We start from the raw sequence: 22237 nt of genomic DNA, 5'->3' as shown, positions 1-22237 counted from the left end.
ATGATTAACATCTAAATCTATAAGACAAAAAATTAGAATGAATATACTGTATATCCCTTTAAAAACAGCATTCCTTCCAGTTATCCATTTTCTAGCAGTCCAGTTCTGGGCTTCAGGATCCAGTCTTAATCTGTCAGCACTGGTCAAAGGGCAGGAACCAACAATGTATAGAGCAGCAGTTCTTGATAAACACTGATGAAAGAAAAATAAAATATGTGTTATGCAAAGAAACAAACTATTCAGATTTTAGTTATACAGTAGGTATAGAAAAGAATCACCCCCTTCAAAATATTCCCATTTTATTTTGCCTTACAGCCTTAAATGAAAACACACAAACCAATATTTTTTTGCAGCTTATTGCAATTATTAACATCCAAGTGAAAGATATCACAGCTAAAGTTCAGAAGAATTTAAAAAAATAAAAAACAAGAAATACTGAGATTAATAAATGATCAACTCCCTCCTAAACAATATCTGTAAACTCAATCAGGTGTAAGTGACCACCATTTCCATTACAGACCATGGTTACTGGCGTCTTTCCAGCTGTGATCAATTGTAATCAGTGTGATTAGTGAAGCATTCATTCCCTTGCTTGGTAGTGCAACTGACAGCAAACAACTGACTATGGGTGGCAAGTCACTTTCAAAAGATCTCGGGGATAGAGTTGTGGACAGACATACGGTAGGAGATGAATACAAAAAAAATCTCAAAGTCTTTATCAATCCCAAGGAGCACAGTAAAGTCCATAATAAAGAAGTGGCAAGTGTTTGGTACTACTAGGACTCTTCCTGGATCTGGCTGTCCCTCCAAACTGGATGGAAGAGCAAGGAGGAAACTGGTAAGAGAGGCTACCAAGAGGCCAATGGCCACTTTGAAGGAGTTACAGTGTTTTATGGCAAAGAGTGGTCATTATGTGCATGTGACAACAATTTCACAAGCACTCCACAATTGTGGCTTGTTCGGGAGGATCACAAGGAAAATGCCACTTGTCAAATAAGGCCACATTAAGGCTCATTTGAGCTTTGCCAGAATGCACCTTGAAGATTCTGATGCCAAGTGGAAAAAGGTCTTATGGTCAGATGAGACCAAAATCGAACTCTTTGGCCTCAATACCAAACAATACACCAATACAATAATCCAATACAGCTCACCATCCACAACACACCATACCTACAGTAAAGCTTGGAGGTGGCAGCATCCTGTGGATGGAGGAGGTGTTTCTCTGCTGCAGGACCTGGGGCTCTCGTTAGGGGTAGACAGAAAAGTGGATGGGGCAAAATACCATCAAATTCTTGAGGAAAACCTGCTACCCTCTGCCAGAAAGTTGAAGATGGGCAGAATGTTCACCTTTCAATACAACAACGACCCGAAGCACACAGCAAAATTGACCACACAGTGGGTGAAGGAGAAAAAAGTGAATGTCCTCGTGTAGCCTAGTCAGAGCCCAGACCTAAATCCCACTGAAAATCTGTGGAAAGATTTGAAGTTAGCAGTCCACCAACACTCACCATCCAATTTGACTGAACTTGAACAGTTCTGTAAAGAAGAGTGGGCAAATATTGCTCAATCTAGATGTGCAAAGTTGATAAAGAAGTACCACAGACTCAATGCTGTCATTAAAGCAAAAGGTGGTTCAACAAAATATTAACATTGGGGGTGATCCTTTATTAATCTCAGTATGTCTTGTTTTTGATTTTGGGGTTATTCTTTTCTATACCCACTCATACATAGCAGGGACACACTGAAATTGGAGAACATGACTAACAAATATTCTGTGACCAATGTGCAATATGAAACTGATAATCTGGGATTCCATAGGAATATCATAATAGCTGGAATTTATGGACTGTTGCTCATTCTCACACTTTTTTTGATATTTTTCAACTTCTATAAAACTAACATGCATGCATTTATCAAGTGTTGAGTTTATTTAATTTAGTCCCAGCTAGCAGGTGCCATAGCCTACTATGGAAGAATCAAGTAGAAAGCTAGAACCAATTCTGGATTAGGTGTCTGCTAAAGATAAAACTAAAGATGATAATTTTGTTGAAAATATCCAGCAATAATTGACAATGAGCAATGTTTTGAGTATACAAATACAGAAACAAAACATGATAGGGTTACCCCACTTAATCCAAGTCAGGGTCTCTGGGGACTGAAGCAACTTGGGCTTTTATTAAAGGTTAAAGGTGGACTTTGATATATTTAACAATATATGTGATTATAAAGTTAAAACTAACAAGATACAGTATACTGATCAGTGTTTAATACATATAGTGCTATAAAAAGGGCATTATAATCCAAACCAGCATTCTCAGACCCATTTTATCAGACCCCTACTTTCACAGTCATACAGGGTAATTTGTAACCACCATCTAACCTACAATACAGTACAGTACATCTCTTTAGAGATGTAGGATGAGTTTGTCATGCTGATCACTGCACACGCATGCCACCTTCACATTGCATCTAGTAGAATATATTTAATTCATAAATCATGCTTAGATAAGAACATGACCTCTGACTCATGACCTTGTCACCATTATTTCTGCTATATAGATAGATAGATAGATAGATAGATAGATAGATAGATAGATAGATAGATAGATAGATAGATAGATAGATATTGACAGCTCATCAGTTAATGTTTTTCCTCAGTTAAATGTTAAACCAAGTTGTAAACATCTGAACTGTAATAATTTTAGGGTGTCCAGAGCTATATGTGTGGCGGACTGCTGGGGCAGTTACCTGGCCAGAACTCCTCTACAATGGAAGGGATGGGGGAGAGAGCTTGTCCAGGACATTATATTCTCAGAATGATGGAGGGCAGCCCCCCGGAAGTGCTGCCAGAAGAAGGTCGTTTAACAACTGGAGTCCTTCCGGGTGTCCTATAAAAGGGGCCAGCCACCACTATTCAGAGGCTAGAGTCAGGAGGAAGAAGGATGAAACTAGTGAGGAGGAGTGGAGCCGGAACTGGCAAAAGGCAGGAAAGAAAGGGACTGTGAATTGTATTTTGGTGCATTGTACTGTGCTGTGTTCTGGGGAGCGAGGAAAAGTGTTTTCCAGATCAAAAATAAAGAGTGTTGTGTATTGCACCTGCGTCTCTGCCTGTCTATGTCAGGGTTAGGGGTCAATGTGCATATTGGTAAAAATTAATAATACTTTTGCTTCACATATTCCCCCTTCGTTCACTTCCCTATTTACCACATCTCTCATTCTAATAATTAACTTTCTAATTCATGATTAAACAAATTTCCACAGCTGAACAATAAGCCAAGGCACAATCAGGTAACCTCTACTGTATAATATCAAGAGCCTATTCCTGTACATAATTCTGTATTACCCACATAGTTTTCTTTACGACATTTTTTTGTAGCGTATTCTACAGATATCACTCCTTTCTCAATGCCTGAAGCCTCTTGTTGTGTAGTCCAGAATTATTCACAGAAAGTTCAAAAAGCACTAGCCTCTCTTCTTTTTAAAGTTTGTATTCCCACACTAACTGCTTTGCAAACATAGAGCATTTTTAACTTAGATTGGATCATGTCAAGACATTTTCTAACCCACTTAATCCAGACCAGGGTCATGAGGGTTATGGGAATTATCCCAGCTAGCATAAGGCTCAGGCGGAAAGAAACCCTGGACATGGCAAACAAACACATACTGTACACTGTACAGTGGGAGGAAACCCAAAATGTAAACCCAGGTCTCCTTACTTGTCATCCCAGAATGAATCATGTTATCATTACATTATTGTTATAAAAAACATTGCATTCTGTTCAAACCCTAATACAGAGCAAATAAAAATAATAACCTTTTATATTTATCCTCTATATAGTTCATGTGAGCCCTTCAAACTGATTTTTTACCCAACCTGAACTGTTTAACCACTGATACAGCAGACAGTGGCTGTCTATTTAAATAAAATGCACAATTATCTATATTGTTTGTCTATGTAAAAGACTTGCGTATGGAATACATTTTACCCCACTTTAAAAATTATCCTTTCACAGCTGATAATGCCCTTAGTATAGCCAATACTGAACAATTATTTTTAAGACCCTTTTTCCATAATGCCAAATCATTAGCATACAATGACATTCCAAATCCATTGCAGTCTGCTCAAAAATATAATCACCAGGTTAATTATAATGAGGCTAAGAATCCTGCTTTCAAGGGTCCCTTTACAGTATCTACAAAAAAAGTTCTATGCTGTGTGGAAATACTAAGAGAAAGAAAAAAAGAAGCTCCACAAAAATGAAGTTTTGGGGACCGTCCCCGTATATTGTCCAACAGACAAAAATAAAGCAAAGAAAAGGGTTGCAGTTATCAAAAGTACTTGTAATTCGTAACAATTGACAGTTTACATGAAACAAAATGGCGTTTATATACAGTATCAAAATGGAGGACAGGAAATGGTTGATAGGAGATGACGTCGAAAACAGGAGACGGAAGTGATGTCATAAGTGGTGCCGGAAGTGACATCTTGGTGGCCATTTTGGAATACAGATTTGAAGTGTCTACTTTTCTTCGGTTTTCCTGTTGAGAGATTAAGAGATTTGGGTAAGTACCACATGACAACCACCTGTCTCGTGATGTTTCACTCACCTTTGGGCTTTTTGACTGCCTCCTAAACGCACGTGTGTGACAGCTGTAATGTGACACTTATCCTTAAATGCAGTGGCAACCATAACACAACACCTATATATATCAATGGTGCACAGCATCCAATCAGCAAAATGTAAATAAATTTAAAAAAAAGCTAATTTCAAAATAAATATTAAGTTCAAACTCAAAATAATACAATTAAAATAATGATAATTAAGAGGCTGTGTGCTATGCAAATGGAAAAAATTCAGAAAAGTCTCTTAGCAAGTACAGGCAGCCATTTAATATAAAGAAGCAGGTGATTTTTGCAGTTTTAATTGGCAGTCATTGACTTAAGTCAACTGCCAAATGTGAAGATTACAGGGCAAAACACACTGACGGGGTTAAGAGAGTAAAACAATAGCATTAAGAAGTGTTAAATGCACTTTGTGATGTGCCTGGGTCATATATGACCAAAATATTTATTTTATTTCAAAAGGAAAACAAATGTTATTACTAATACTGTGTGCAATTTTCTTTTCATACACTTTGAAATGTGCCTAGGTCAGATATGACCAAAATGTTTATTTTTTTATTTCAAAAGTGGAAAAAAGGTATTGGTACTTCCTCAGATTTTGCTCAGTTATAGCTTTTTAATTAGAACATTAGAATATTCTAGACGATAACAGGCCATTCAGTCCAACAAAGCTTGCCAGTTACTGTCTACCACACTATTTAGTCACTTATTCCAAGTGTCTATCGTTCTTTGTGTAAAGAAAAACTTCCTAATATTTGTACAAAATTTACCCTTAACAAGTTTCCAACTGTATCCATGTGTTCTTGATGAACTAATTTTAAAATGATAGTCTCGATCCACTGTACTAATTCCCTTCATAATTTTAAACACTTCAATCATGTCGCTTCTTAATCTTCTTTTGCTTAAACTGTAAAGGCTCAGCTCTTTTAATCTTTCCTCATAATTCAACCCCTGTAGCCCTGGAATCGGCTTAGTTGCTCTTCACTGGACCTTTTCTAGTGCTGTTATGTCCTTTTTGTAGCCTGGAGACCAAAACTGCACACAGAACTCCGGACGAGGCCTCACCAGTGCATTATAAAGGTTGAGCAGAACCTCCTTGGACTTGTACTCCACACATCAGGGTGCTATATAACCTAACATTCTGTATGCCTTCTTAATGGCATCTGAACACAATTGTTTGTTTTGCACTTTTTTATGTGAATCTGTCAGATGTGACCAAAGTTAAAAGGGAAACAATGAATAAACATTACTTGTTTTTGAATACATCCATTTGTGTTGTTTTAAAATTTGTTATTAGTTGCTGCTTACTGGCCGCTGAAAATGTCTGGCCCAGCTACATTTCTTGGTTTGAAAATCTGGCCCAGCTGAAATTGTATTTCAATAGCCCTGACCTAGATTGTCCAAAATTACACCAAGTCAAGATCTGAAGGTCCCTAAAGTCCTACCCTTCACCTGACTACTTGGTAATTTATTCTGTTTGCCTATGGTTCTTGTGAATGAAGAAAAACTTTCTAACATCTGTGTGAAATCTGTCCCTGAGTTTCCAACCACATCCTTGTGTTCTTGTTTTGCAGAGTTTATTTTAAAATAACAACTGGGATCTACTGTGCTAATTCCTTTCATAATTTTAAACACTTTGATCATGTCACATCTTAATCTCTGTTTGCTTAAAATTAAAAGGTTGAACTCCTTCACTCTTTCCTCATAGCTCGTACCTCTTAGGCATAGAATCAGCCTAGTTGCTCACCACTGGACTTTCTCATGTATTGATATTTCTTTTTCATAATATGGAAACCAAAACTGTGAGACCTGACTAGTGTATTATATAACTTAAGCATTGCTCTTGACTTGACTTGTACTCCACACGTCATAATATATAACCTGATATCCATATAACATTCTTGATTGCTTCTGTCTGGATGTAAACAGTGGTAAATTCACCGTGACTCCCAGGTTATGCTTATAAAGGGTACTTTCAAGCTTCAGACCTCCCAATGTGTATTTAAATCTAACATTCTTACTTCCTACTGGTATTACTATACTTTAAATATCATCTGACACAAATCTGACCGAGTCCTACATAACAATTTACATTATCTATCCTTCCCTCTAGTCTGTTGAACAGAACCCAGTAAGCATTGTAACAACTGAATGCAAACATTTGAGGTTGTTTTTATAATTAAAATTCCACTTTTCCAATTTTTTAAATTTAGGTATGTTTTATGTTTTAACATAACTTAAGATTCTTAAATCCACTTTAGCCAATTTAGGGTTATGGTGGGTCAAAGCTTGTCCCAGAAGTAAGGGGCACTAGTCAGAAAACAGCTAGTTGTAGGGTCCACTATTGCATATATCCACAAGGCAAATTTTCATTAGTAGCGAAGAATAATTTGGGATGTGGGAGCGAACCTGGTGGAGGAAGAGGGAGAACTTCAGACTTCAGACTTTTTTTCTTTATAAGCAACTTTTGCAAAGGTTATCTAAAGGAAATGACACAACATCACAACTTAAAAAATTATGGGACTGTTACATTAGAGTTCAGATTTGACAATATTTCTTTGACATATGTGAAGCTGCAGACTTTAAATCAATTTGTGAGGTATACAAGGTTATATGGATAAATTATTATATTGAATCTGAATGTCACAGGATAAAGGGATCTATGGGCAAAAAGGCAAGTGAAATATAACTGGTGTGTCTCTCATGGAGAATCCAGCAGTCTGCATAATTTCTCTTTTTATTTTTGAATCAGTGCCTGATTCTCAGAAAGGGACATAGAAAGAAGCCACGTGATGGAGGAAAATTCACTACTACATAATCCTTTGAGAAAATCTCTACTCGTCTTGGTCCTTTCCTTCTGTTGCACATATGCAGGTAAAAATATAAAGGAAAACAAGAAAACCTAAGGCATTTTAACTGACCTAGAAAATCATGTTCATTTTGTTATCATTAAAGTGATGCTCTTAATAAAAATAAGTATTTACAGTGAATGTTGATTGGGAGCTTTATGTTTAATATCAGTCCTTACCATAACATAATATTCTCAAACCCATTTCAGCACTAGATGTGAGGTGGAAAGCAGGAAGTAGTCCTGGACAGTCCAGTACCACTTAGGAGTTACTAGTAAACCTAATGATCACACCTTCAGAGAGGAAGACTGGTGCAGACACAGTGAGAACATGCAAACCGCACAGAGACAATGACCAGACACGAGATTTTACACAGGGATTTTGGATTTATGAGACAGTAGCAGTAACCACTACATCACCATGGTGTCCTAGCTTAGTCATTAACATATAATAATATATATACAGTATAGGCTTATAAAAAAACTTTTTAAAAACCACGCTTATGTATAGTTAAAAAGTGTACTAAAAAGTAAAAAATAAATCTCTCATACATCACTCGTAAAAAAAATAAATAAAAATCAATCAACATTCAAAAAGCGCCCCCGCTTTTATTTTACGAATGATATATGAGAGACTTATTTTTTACTTTTTAGTACACTTTTTAACTTAATATAAGCATGGTTTTTAAAAAGTATTTTTTATATATATATTATTTTCAACTTTTTAGCCTTGGGTTTGTTTTAGTATAATTTTGTAATCAATATTTTAACACTTCTTTTAATATTTCTATTCATTACTAGCACCATTTATTGGTGAAATCTTGAACTATTCTTCATATAAAAATTTAATTTCTTAATTAACATGGATTAATTGATCAATTAGTGAAACTGATTATTGATTCATGTATTGTCATTGGAAGTAAGTGTGCAAAATTTCAAATCATTTGGACAATAGGAAGTGGGTTAAATATCAATTACAAGATTTGTACCAGACAACAAACAGGTGAAGTTAATATAAGCATGGTAAGTAATAATAATAATAATAATAATAATAATAAAATAGATGAGATTTTTGAAAATATTAAAAGGTGTTCCGGATAAACAATGCTTAATTCTTTCCTCTCACAGCTCTGGTAATTGGACAAAAGTCCTGTACGTACATAAGGTAAGCAATATAGTGAAGTAGCAAAAAGAACGAAGTAAAACTTTCAGAAAATTAAAAGAAAATAAAGCTTGAAAAATTGTTAATCTTATTATTACTTTTGTAAAGCCATTTTATAAATTGGTGGAGCAGGAACCAATCAGGGAAGGGCTACATAAAAAGCATGAACAAATCAGAGGGTGACTGGAGTCTGCGTTTTCACCCTTCCACACTGCAAAACTGAGCTGGCATTTTCAGAAGTATACATCTCTGGAGAGCGTTTTCAAAAGTTTCTGTTTTCTGGAGTTGAAAATGCTGGGGTATTGTGGATGAAAGGTAGAAACAGAAACTAATTTTTGCATTTTTAAATGAACATGTAGTATTGTGGACCTAGCCTTATAGACTGTGGAACAAGAGTTAGAATCTTAAAGTAAACATTTTATCACATGATCAAATCATCACAATGTCAGTGTATATTTGGTAGCAAACCATATATCAGGCAGTGACGTCATAAATATACTGTACATAACCTGTCCACTTTCACATTTTTCACAGTTCTCACAAATGTTTGAAGCATTTTACACTAACGTGATATGGCTACTGTTCTAATCTTTACATGGAATACGAATCTTCTCAGGAGATTGCATTGATATGTTTGATAAAAGCCAAAGTGTCTGCTTCAGCTAGTTGGCTTGGCTTCAAACCATTGTGCTAATTAAAGTTGGTTCACAATTTATAAAGTGTCTCCTTACATGGCGTACATGTGTCAGATTTGTTATTTAAGACATAATAATGAGCAGTACAGGTTGAGTATTCCTAATCCAAAATACCGGGGACCAAAAGTATTTTGGATTATGGAATATTTGCATATACTTAATGAGATATCCTGGGGACACCTTAGATCAAGTAGGGAAATGCAGCCAAACCATCTAACTGACGACTTATCACCAAGCTGTTATTATAATGTGAGTTAATGTGACAATCATATTAAAACTCAAAAGTGTTGAGTATGATGTGCAGACTGTATTTTGGTCGTCTTTAAAGAGGGCTAATTCTGTGTATTTGCACTGAAACACTTTTTTGATTTTTCATCTGTTTATATCGGTTACCTGTTGTCACTTGTAAGGCATCTGGCTGAATATCTCAGCCAAGCATCAATTCGTCATTCCCGCTGTGCTGGAAGCCATTAACCAATCGGCAAGATGCTACATTCAGTTACTAATTGCTGTGGGTGGACATACATAAAACATAACATGTTTTTGCCCTTATAAAAAGGAAATTTGCAGCAGTGTCCGGTTTTCCTAAAATAATCAGAGAAATGTACTATATTCATATTGCAATAAGGGCACCTAGTGAGAATGAAATTGCTTTTGTTAGCCATAAGCAGTGACATTCCATTAATGCATAGCACAAGTGTTATCGTTTCTCACCCTAAGCACCCACACAACATATTGAAACTGACATGCAGCATCTATCTAGCATTACGATGTTTCACTGGGAACTCCTCACTTCCAGTTTCCGATAGCTGATCATCATGGTGCTTCACAGGGAACCCCAGCCCCGATTGTCAGTTGTGTGTGATAGCTTTATGGCTCTTCATAGAGGACCACCTGTCCCTCCTGGCTCAGAATGAATAAATTCATGTGGACTCTGCACATATGTTGTTCACCTCCACTCAGCTGTAAAATAAAATCAGTGGAAAAATGGTCGGCATCATGATGGTGATGGCTCGTATTTTCGAATTTCAGATTAGGGATACTGACCTTTACTTATTTATGTGAGCTTTCAAAGGAATTTGGAAACTGCATGAAACCCACTAACACTAGATACAGTAAAAGTAGTAGCAATAGTATTGCCTCATGCACAGTGAAATTCTTATTCGCATGTTCAATAGACATGGTTGACCACTCTTCAGTTCTTTCAGTCTTCAGTTTTTCACCCTTTCAGTTTTTTTTACATTTTATAAAGTATGATTCTATATTAGGCAATAGAACTACCGCTAGAGTGTAATATCCACCAGTAAGTCTTAGTTGTTTTTCCTCAGATCTCTGCTCACTCCATACCTGTGTCATCGCAGATGTGGGAAGCGACGCTACCCTGCCCTGTGGGAATCTGACAGGACAAGACACTTCTCAAGTGAACTGGTATAAAAACAGTCCAGACACACTGAAATTGCTTTTGACTTACAGTGTAACTGAACAACAGCTCTTTCAATTAAATGAAACAAAGCCCAGAATAAAACTGCTGCATAGTCCAAATGAAGATTTTGGTCTCCAGATTCTTCAGGTGCAGCAACTGGATGCAGGAAACTATACATGTAAAGCAACAATGAACACTGGGGTGAAAAGCACACAATGGGAGCTCATTACACACGGTATGCAACTTTTTTTTCCACTCAATGTATAATATATCGCAAATGTTTTGCTTGCAGAAGGTTATCAATACTGGCATCTAGTCCAGGTCTAGGCTTTGATTTCCTGAAGAATAAAGAGCTCATTATGAAGAAAACAGACAGATAAACTGAAGTTTATAAATTCATTTTGACACATTTTTATGTAATGAAATTCCCATTTACATCCAGACAGTGCAGTAAACATACACAACCTCACAATATCTAGCTCTCTTTCTCCTTCTCCCTTAGTAAGCATTAGCATTTACTTCTTAGCATGTCCTCCTAACAAACTGAGCCATTGCCCCTGTATCACTGCAGGTTTTAAATAAAACACCATGTTGTGTCACTTAGAGAAACTCTCAGATGATTCTACACTTATGGAGTGTGTTGATAAAGGAGATGAGACAGTGTGTAGGAGTTAGGTGGAGAAATTCTAGATGCAGAAATAGTTGTCAGCAACTTAACATCAAAAATACAAAGGAAATGGTTTTTGACTCTGTGATGGCCTGGTGTCCTGTCCAGTGTTAGTTTCTGCTTTGCACCCAATGCTAGCCGAGATAAGCTCCAACCCCCCACTGCGACCCTGGTCTGGATTAAGCACATTAGAAAATGACATGACATGGTTATTGACTTTTTGGTGCTAAGAGAATTATCTGCACCTTAACATAGCAAAACCAAGGAACATGGTGTTGACTTTTGTTGAACCAAAGACCCTCTATGTCCTGTCAGGGAGTGGATGTAGAGGTGATGTATTCCTCCAAGCACTTGGGGGTCCACATCAATGACAGATTAGACTTATAACACAGAGGAGCTATATAAGAAGGGCAGAGCATACTCTTTTTTTTCTTAGTAAACTGTTTCCCTTTAATGTGGGAAATGACATCCTTCACACTTTCAACTAGTATGTGATGGCCAGCGGATTTTTCTACGCTGTGGTGTGCTGGGCCATTGACATCACTTCAAGTGAGGCCTACCAAATCAACAAACTAATTTAAAGGGCAGACTTGGTGATGGGATGAACTCTTAACCCTCTACAGACAGTAGAAGAGGTTAAAATTAAAATAAAACTGAGTGCCATTATGAACATCTCACTGACACACTAGCATTAAGTAGTTTTAAACAACAAGGTATTTAGTAGAAATAAGTCAGGAAATGCTGCTGGGTATCCTTTATACCAACAGCAATACACCTGCATAGTGCCTCACTGTGTATTTCTATCTATCTATCTATCTAGATGCTGTTTCACAAACATTAAAAAGGATATGACAGATGATGTAAGTGACTTTGATTGTGGTGTGATTGTTTGTGCCATGCATAGCGTTCTAGCAACTTTGGACTCTAGACTTTATAGAGAATGGTGTGATAAAGAAAACATTCATATTGTGCAGCCATTCTGTATAAGATATAACTTTGAAGCAGAAAGGCTACCACGGCAGAAGAGCACAATTGTCAACTAAGAACAGGAAGATGAGGCCTCAGTGAGCATGTGATGATCAAAATTGGATGATTGATAATTGGAAATGTGTCATCTGTTCTCACAAATGTTCATTTCTGTTCTGACATGTACAGTAGAAAGTAGGAACCGAATTTAGTGTAAACAGCATAAATCCACAGTGTCTTGTGTAAAAGATACAGACTGGTGAAAGTAGCAAAATTGCATGAGGAGTGTTTTTTTAACATGGATTATGCTCCTTAACACCAAGTGAGTGCCATTTGAATGTCACAGCAAGTACTGTTGTTGATCATATGTATCCCTTTATGGCCACAGTCTACCCTTTTTCAAATTGAAGCTTTTGTTAGGGTAATGCACCATGTCACAAAGGAGATATGTTGCCAAGCTGGTTTCAATAACATGACAGTGGCTCCAGATTACTCCAATGGCCTGCTCCGTCCCCAGATCTCAGTCTTACAGAGTGCATTTGGAAAACGTTGAAGCAGGAGGTTCATAATGGTAATGTGTTAAAATGAAGGAAGTGAGTGATACTGTTAAGTCTAAAGAATGTTTTTAGCACCTTGTTGAATCAACATTTTTAAAATACAGGCTATTATGGTGGCAAAATGAGGTCCTGTCTATTATTGGATAGGTGAGCCTAATAAAGTGGCCACTAAGTGTTGGGAAAGCACAAACTTATATTCAATAAAATGTCATGCACTATACATAAATAAATACACACATTCAATACATGCTATTACAAGGCCAGGAGAGCTACCCTGATCAGTGACAGTGATGCTGTGTTTGGCTGAAGAACATTTATTATAGCTTGAGAATGAAAATGTCTGACCACAATGACTGCCAGAATATTTAAAGCACACCACCACTAGAAGCTCTAATTGGAATGGACTATGGTAAAAACAAGCCTTGATTTAAATTAAGATATTACTTATTGCTTCTGGCTTAACATTCTTATTATTGATTATACAGAAAGCAAGGGGCTACTAGATAGGGAAGTGTGGCACAAAACAGTGACAAGGCCGAGTACGAACATGTATTGGCAGTAGCAATGTTACTTGTCATACCAAGGAAAAACAAAACACACAATCTGTTTTATAATATATACAATGTTGTAGATGCAGTATGCGGTTTTGCATTGTCTTTCAGAATGGGTACATATGTTGCTCTAAAACCCATATATACCTTTCAGCATTGATGGTGCCTTTCCAGATATGAAAGCTGCCATTCCATTTGCACTTTTCAACAGTGCACTGACTTCAAACCCTGAGGCTGTGGGTTCAAATTCCACTACTGACACTGTGTGACCATGAGCAAGTCACTTGACCTGCCTGTGCTCCAACTGGAAAACAAAAAGAAGTGTAACCAGTTGTATTATAAATGTTGTAAGGTGTCAACCAGATATGTACGATAAAATTTCTCACTTTCAACATTTGACATATTTTGAAATATTTTCTATGTTCTATTGTGAGTAAAATATGGGTTTATGAGATTTTCAAATCCTTGCATTCTGTTTGAATTTAGAATGCGTCCCAACTTTTTTGGAATTGGGGTTGTACGTTACATAACAAGTGATTAAATCTAATGTTTTTATGACATACTGTCCTGAAAAAATTCAGACATGAGCGTCCTTAGGCTCAACTATTCAAAAACATTTTTTGCCACTCTGATGCTGATCTTTCTGATCATAAAATAGGTCACTATGATAGAAATTGACGAGAAGAATTCATAATTAATTTCTCTCTTTCTCTTGCACAATTTGGCTCAAAAACTAATCAGCACATCGTCATCTCATAACAGGCTTAAGTTCTGAGTTTTCTGTTCAGCTATCCAGCCAAATCGCATTATGTGATATTATCTGCTGTTGAATTCTACCCTGTACTTGTAATATTTCTATTGCACATTAGATAGTATTGAGGATTACTTGGGTTCTATTCTGTATATTGTATTGTATTAACCCCCTTTTTTGACACCCGCTTCATGCTCAAATTACCTGGAAAGGGTTCTCTCTTTGAACTGCCTTTCTTAAGGTTTCTTCCATTTTTTCCCTAAAAGGGTTTTTTTTTAAGTTTTTCTTTGTTTTCTTAGATAGTCAAGGCATGTTGGAGGATATAGGCTGTCAAAAGGCAGCGTCTGTTGAAACCCATTGCAGCACTTCTTGTTTGATTTTGGGCTATATAAAAATAAATTGGGGGTTGTATTGTATTTAGTTCTAGACCATCCTCAAGAAACTATGACACACAGACACATAGACATACAGACATACACCCTTCATCAAGATATTGTTGTTTTTAGTATCAGGGGACGCTAAAATGTTTAGATCCATCAAAAATCGGAGATCGAAATTTTTGACAAATCCCCCTAGACGATAGGTTGTGGTGGGGGAGGGTGCACAGTAAAAATGTACTGTATATGAACTTAAGGTTATATTATAAAGTATTAGGCGTTAGTTTTAAGATCAAGGTTCCAGCTCTAGCAGTATGTGAATTCCAGCAGGTTGTCACACCACATGTGTTTGATGTGGAGTGATCATTCTTCTTCCTCTCACGTGACTGCCTTCTGCAATTTGTTTCGTGATCAGCAGATGTCGTTGCTCTTCTATTTCTTTCTGCCATGTCACCCTCTGGATCAGTTTCTCTATGTAGTTTGTTGTAGGAAAGACAAAAACCTCACTAATTTTGCAGAGTTATTGCTAGCTACATTTTTTGCTTCACCAGCATATATCATGTCATAAGCTTTCAATTAAGACCAACCCAATATTTAATAGAAGTGTTTACTACATACTTAATAGATGCTAAGTTTCAGATCTCATTTATAGCTACTGCATTAATACTGTTTTGTCTTGGTAGAGTAATATATTGCTCTTCTTTCCCATTTTGTATTATTAATATGTAGCCTTTGTCAGAATGCCTCAAATCTCTGAGACTTACCACTGTTTATAAGGTACTGTACCATATAACTTCTCCCCACCTTCCCTTCTACATGTATAACCTCAGGCAATCAGGTATAGTAAAAGACAAGCAGAAGTTAAGTTACAATTTAAACAATGTATTATTGATAATATTCATAAATAATAACAATATGCAAAGTACATTTGAATATGGGCAACCATACAACCTGATAAATAGTGATGTGTAGTTTCAGGCGGCACACAGACTTGTTAGTTACTTAAAATGTCTCTAGTTAAGGCATCATTGGTGCTCAGCTTTCTTCAGAACAGGCCACATGTCTGTCTCAATATGGCTGCCGAGCTGTGCTCTTCATTGTGTTGTCCTTTTCAGTTTATGGTGTGAGATGATCTTTCATCAGTTTGGTAAGAGAGAGAGAGTGAGGTAAGCAAGCAAATTTATAGATTCTCTGTCCAACACCTAGAGCCAATAGGGCGTTGTGGTACCTAAAGGCTTCTGATACATGCCAGTTCCAAACAGCCATACTTCAGTCCAATGGAGAGACAGAATACCCTCACACCTGCCCACAAAACCATATGTTAAGGTAAAGCTTGGCAGTTAGGCAGCTTGGCTTTCCTTTGAGGGTTGAGAGAGAGACTTTAGCAGAGAAACATTAGCCAAACTGGTTTGAGGCACTTCCCTCTGTAACACTAATATTAAATTGCTTTGTCTAAGTTACAAATAAAGACATACAAAATATTTATCAACTTGTACAACAAATACATACCTAAATTTAAGTGTTACTGAAATCAATATGGCAAAACAGTGCTAACAAATTGTGAGAACCTATTGAATAATGACTTTGATGTGCAATTAATGCTGATACAAGGCCTTAAATAGGAAATCAGATGAAGTGCCACAGCATTGCATTGTGCTCTTTACACCAGTATTCTTTTGAAGACACTCACTGAAATAGAGCATATACTGATAATGTAACACACCCCCTTCTCAACACCCTCTAAATCTTCTTCTTGTAAACGTCTTAGCTGCTCAGAAACTACTCTTGGCCACTTGTTCATTCACAGATCCTCTAATGAATATAACTCTGGTCTTATATTTCACAGGGTTCCTTGTTTAGCTGTCACTCTAGTGATCACATGAAAAAGTACAATGCTACAGTCATTGTGAAGAAACGCATAATTAATAAAACTTTCTAGTTATTATGAAATACAATGTTAAAACTTTGTTTAAGTAACATAGTTATTTTACATATAATTATTGCAAGATTTATTTCAAAATGAAGATAAATTATAGTGTCAGAAAAATTTTAAATCGTTATAATTTTTAGGCAATTTAGTTGTGAGATTGATTTTAGTGTAGTGTAAATCTTAAATGAACATTTATTCACTCTGTGCATGACATGTCACCAAGCCATTCTTAGGGAGCTTGTTTCCTCTTTAATTCATTTCTACACAAATTTAATTGCTTATTTTTTCACTTTTGCACTCACAAGTATTATGTCACCTACCCACTGTGATTTCAAGGGCTTTGTTTTTAATAAAATCTTTGCATAAAGAGTAAGTGCACAATGTCCTAGAGGCATTTTGTTGAGAATTAGTGGATGCGGGTGGCATGGTGGCGCAGTGGTAGCGCTGCTGCCTCGCAGTTAGGAGACCTGGGTTTGCCTCCCGGGTCCTCCCTGTGTGGAGTTTGCATGTTCTCCCCGTGTCTGCGTGGGTTTCCTCCGTGCGCTCCGGTTTCTTCCCACAGTCCAAAGACATGCAGGTTAGGTGGATTGGCGATTCTAAATTGGCCCTAGTGTGTGCTTGGTGTGTGGGTGTGTTTGTGTGTGTCCTGTGGTGGGTTGGCACCCTGCCTGGGATTGGTTCCTGCCTTGTGCCCTGTGTTGGCTGGGATTGGCTCCAGCAGACCCCCGTGACCCTGTGTTCGGACTCAGCAGGTTGAAAAATGGATGGATGGATTAGTGGATGCAAGATAAGCACCAAATTTATTAAAATAGAAATAAAAATCAACTCAAATTAAGATTGTAATTGTGTAATATCAGCTGGCCAGTTCTCTCCATCAAGGTTGATTTGGATTTCCTTCTTCATAATTCCTTTCTTAATCTGTAGTGAGAAGTCAAGCAAAATGACACCTTTTATTGGCTAACTAAAGAGAGTACAATATGCAAGCTTCAGGCAAGATGTAATCCTGATGTGATTAAGGATCAAAGATGTGATTACATCTTGCCTGAAGAAGGGCCCTGAGTTGCCTGCATACTGTAATCTTTTTAGTTATCCAATCAATGGTGTCACTTTGCTTGACTTCTCACTACATTCATAATGGCTAACACGGTACAACACCCTAGTACTTCTGTAAACAATCATATGTATTTTTTACCGATTAATTTGTTTATCACTATACTGCATGTTACCTTAAAATGAAAGCAACAACAATTTACAGTACAGTGCCATATTTAAACATTTTATTTTAAAATTGCACTGGTCTATGCATTTCAACCCTGGAGTCTCTGCAGTTCGTTTTATTGTAGATGTGTTTAGGAGGTAAATTTCTAAAACTCTCAAAGCATCATAAAAAAGTTAGTAAATAAAGGAACTGTATTTGCTGCTACGCTGAATTGTTTGGCATTATTTTGATTTTTATTTACTATTCCACTAACAACCTTTGTTTTTAAAGATAAATAATTTTACTTTGGCACCCTGCCCGGGATTGGTTCCTGCCTTGTGCCCTGTGTTGGCTGGGATTGGCTCCAGCAGACCCCCGTGACCCTGTGTTCGGATTCAGCGGGTTGGAAAATGGATGTATGGATAATTTTACTTTTTTCTATCACAAATTCAGTGAAGAAGGTAGATACAGAAAATATAAATGAGGTCAGGTGAGAATCAGACCTGCTGATGTGACATATTAAAATAATATGCAGGAAAAAGGAAGTTGCTGAATGTCCCAGTTTAACTGGCACCAGCATGCAAAGAGCAACCCAGTGTGCAAAGACGTGGCTCACCTTACCTAATCCAAGGCAAAATACCTGAGTAGATTTGAAACTTGTCACTGTGCTTTTGTTGGGTTTTTCTTGAAAACAATTTCAAGCCCTCAGTGTTCATCAGTGTAACATTTTGTTTTTAAATGGCATTTAGTTTTCTCAGTATGGCACCAAGCTGTCTTGTATGTTGGCTGCTTCCTACAGATCATTTAAAACTTCAGACTTGCAGCTGCCAACTACTTCATTTCAGTTTGCCAGCTATGAAAATTGAATCATAAATGGTCAATTACTTCTTGATATTATATAATAACATCAGTCATTTTACAAAACAATTTGTAATACTGCACTTCAAAACAAAAATCAATAAAGTAGAACTGGCGACTCACTATTCCTGCATTGAACTACAGAAATACAACATATAGTAAAATTCTCAAAACTGCTTTTTTCATTTGGCGGGCAATGGGGGCTGAAGTCTGTCTCATGACAGGAACCAACTCTAGACAGAGTGCCAGTGCCACTTTATTTTCGATAATTACACCCACACTTACTCACTCTGGGACAATTAAGAGAACCTGAACTAGCAGCATGAAAAGAAAGAGGAATTCCCCAGAGAAACGTTCACACTGAGCATAAAAAAAAAATAAAATAAAATGAATTTTCAGTGCATTCTGGAGCTCTTTCATTTACAGGTGCTGAGTACTGCACTCATTTAACCACACAGCTCAAAGCCAGTAAGGCAAAGCCAATCCTAATAGAATCAGATAATATTTTCAGATAGTACAGTAGATACTATGATAGAAGGTAACAAAGAGCTCTACACAAGGTGCCAGTCTGCCAAAGCGACCAATCCAACACACACCCACTGGACCAGCAACAAATAACACAATGTGCACATCTTGGGTTAACTTGGAGGAAATCCACATAGACTTGGAGAAAATCTGTAAACTCCACACAGACAACAACCCACGGCCAAATTCAAACCCAGGAGACCAGATCTATGAGGCACTACTGGGAATCCATGCCTCCCTTTCTAACAAATATGCTACATCCATCCATCCTTTCAGGGTCATGAAAAAGCTGGAGGTTATTCCAGCAATCATTGGGTGTAAGGCAGGAACAATCTCTGGACACAGCGTCAACTCATTGAAGGGTTAATACACACATCAGAGACCAAATTAGCATCACCAATGCACCTAACCTGTATGTCTATGGATTATGGGAGAAAAGTAGACCACCTGGAGAAACCTCGTACATACTTGGGGAGAACATGCAAACTCCACGCAGACTGCACCTGGGACTTCAACATCAGTGTCTTGTTGTAAGGCATCAGTACTACCACTGCGCCAAAATATGGTATATTAAACAAGCAATAACATACAATAATACTCAAGAAATGTATTACAAATATTCACATGAAGAAAATGAAAAGTGGATAAAAAAAATAATTTATATTAAATGCTTCTATAAATGTTTTAAATATTGCAGCAGTTTTTACTATTTTTAAAGCATGATCTTGCAAGGGAGAAATTTTTAAACTGCGAAAAAGCTTACTTTACTAAAATGCTCCCAGTGAACATGAAACAAATGCAAAATGCAAATCAAAAAGAAAGTACAGATGCACTGAAATAGAGTAAACTACTATAAGAGGCAATTTTAAAGGTGTTGGTCACGTGGCTGCATCCTGTCTCCTGTAAAATCGTGAATGAAATGATTCATTACAAATACTAGTGCTACTGTATACAGAACAATGAAAAAATAAAAATAAAAAAGACAAGTTCTATGTAAGATTAAATAGAAAGAAAGAGACAGCATATGTCTGGAACGAGTCCCTGTATGGGGACCCACACACAGCACAGGCATGAAGACGGCTGTCTAAAGAATGTGCGTTTCTGAAGTCGAGTATAAACGGAGTAGCAAACCATGTCCATTTTAATGATGAAAGCTGTTAAAGTGGTTGACATATGGGGATAATTGCCTAGGCTGATGAAAGAACTGCAGCTGTTTCTGTAAACTGATAACCACAAAATAACAATTGGTAAAATAATAAGATATATAAAAATGATAGAATAAGCAATACATAAGCCTTCTTTCTCTTTCTCAGGCACTATTATCTGTTATAAATAGTGGGGTTTTTTTTGCATTGTTGGCAATGATCCAGATGTTCTTTGAGATCTGATCTTCATAAGGACCTTTTGGGGCCTAACCTTACTGAAGAAACAGCTGTAGATGGTAAAACACTGGATGGTGCAGCCGCCATATCAGAAAAGGCAGCGGCAGCAGTGTGGGAAAGCACAACGGTAAATCAAAACGATAAGCACAAAATTAAAACAAGAGTAAAACATAATTGGCAGGTGCAATGTATATCAGTACTTGATCCAATGTAGGCACAAGCAGTGCATACGGTATATTACTTGCAAAAATCAAAGTACACACAAGGTTATGCAGTGCTGGGTGAGGTGTACTTAAAAGTAGGACCTGTGAATTCTGTATTGCTATTATGTTCTTCTTCATAAATATGCCGCAGACAATTCTCACTTAGGTTTTCCTGTTCTCTTACATACACACAAAAAATTCTATCAGCTAAATGAATAACTGTAAAATTGCATTTAAATTTTCTAAAATAACTTGTTTAGCTTCTCACCAAATTAATTATTTATTTTTGGCGCAGTACATTTTATGGTAAACAAAAAATAAAACTTAAAATCATCTGAAAATACATCATTTTCTCACCAGTCTTCTTATCATACCCTCCCCCTGTTATAATGTTCTAATTATTAAAACATGTTAACTTACTTTTTAAACTATAAATTAAAAACTCTTAAAAAATGATCTACTTCTTAGTTGAGAGAAAAATATTTTCACAAGCAAAAAAATAATACTGAGGTGCTAACCACAAACTTGGTAGTGCTGTAGATCTGCAGATAAAAGTTGCCACCAAATGTTTCAATTTCAAAGGCAGTGCCATTAGACACAAACCTAAAATGCATAGGTCGTATTCAGATGATTTCTTTCTTTTTGTGAGCATTCTGTTAATCTGTTTATTTTGTATTTTAGAATAAATAACCTCCTTGTACGTGTCCCTCAATCAGACAATTGTTGTATTTATTAAAAATATTCAATTATTAAGAGTATAATTGCAATTGCAAAATGCTGACTAAAATTTCACAGCATGTTATTCTAAGGAAAAAGTCCAGTTTCTATCTTTGACTTCTTGTATTGCCTAGTCAGTAATACGTTGTCTAAGCACTTGTAGATCAGATTCCTCAACCCCGGGGTTGTCATCGAAAAATGGGTCATGTCTGACTGTTTTGTTTGACACTATTGTCACTCTGTGTTTCAGTTAACTATTTAAGCCAGTGAATAATTGTAGCTTTGATGGGCAACAATGGACTCCTTAGGTGTAGCAATCAGTTTTTCAGACAGAAAAAACAAAACTTAAATTATTAAATTATATTTGTAGAGCATTATCCTCAAGGACCAAACTGGGATGTGAACATATATCAGTTTCAAATGAGAAGGACATGGCAATAAGAAAGCAACTGTTTCCATACACAGCATTAATTACAAATGAAATCCAAAATTTCTTTCAGTCTGATCCCCATCAACAACATCTATCCATCCATTTTCTTTACAATAGTCAGGGTCATAATGGGTTGGATTCTGTATAGGCCACAACACATAACAACAGTGTGATTTATCTGGAAGCATTTTGCACACAAATCAATATCCAGCCCAGGCTGGCAGCAAGTTGCTGGTAAGCTGAAAATTTGCACACCAGAGGACATTGAAATCTTCAGACTGGCCTCTTGAGTATGGTGAAAACACTGAAAACTTCACAAAGAACTGTTACGATTTAAGGATGCTATAGTCCCTTTTAGGCTATCTTGCCAAAA

At 36.8% G+C, this 22237-nt stretch overlaps 1 protein-coding gene across 1 annotated transcript in view; it reads left to right on the top strand.

Annotated features, from left to right (window-relative positions):
* Nucleotides 1-7408: 7408 nt before the first annotated feature.
* Nucleotides 7409-22237, top strand: part of LOC114650881 (uncharacterized) — a 40080-nt gene continuing 25251 nt past the window's right edge. Inside the window, exons 1-2 of the mRNA XM_028800788.2 lie at nt 7409-7498; nt 10658-10987. Of these exons, the coding sequence (XP_028656621.1) occupies nt 7417-7498; nt 10658-10987 (412 nt within the window). The 5' untranslated portion in view covers nt 7409-7416. The remainder of the gene's footprint in view (nt 7499-10657; nt 10988-22237) is intronic.

This window comes from Erpetoichthys calabaricus, chromosome 4 (assembly GCF_900747795.2).
Source record: "Erpetoichthys calabaricus chromosome 4, fErpCal1.3, whole genome shotgun sequence".
NCBI classification, from domain to species: domain Eukaryota; kingdom Metazoa; phylum Chordata; class Cladistia; order Polypteriformes; family Polypteridae; genus Erpetoichthys; species Erpetoichthys calabaricus.
Note: the sequence above shows the minus strand (reverse complement) of the source record. Positions and strands in the feature narration are given on the sequence as shown.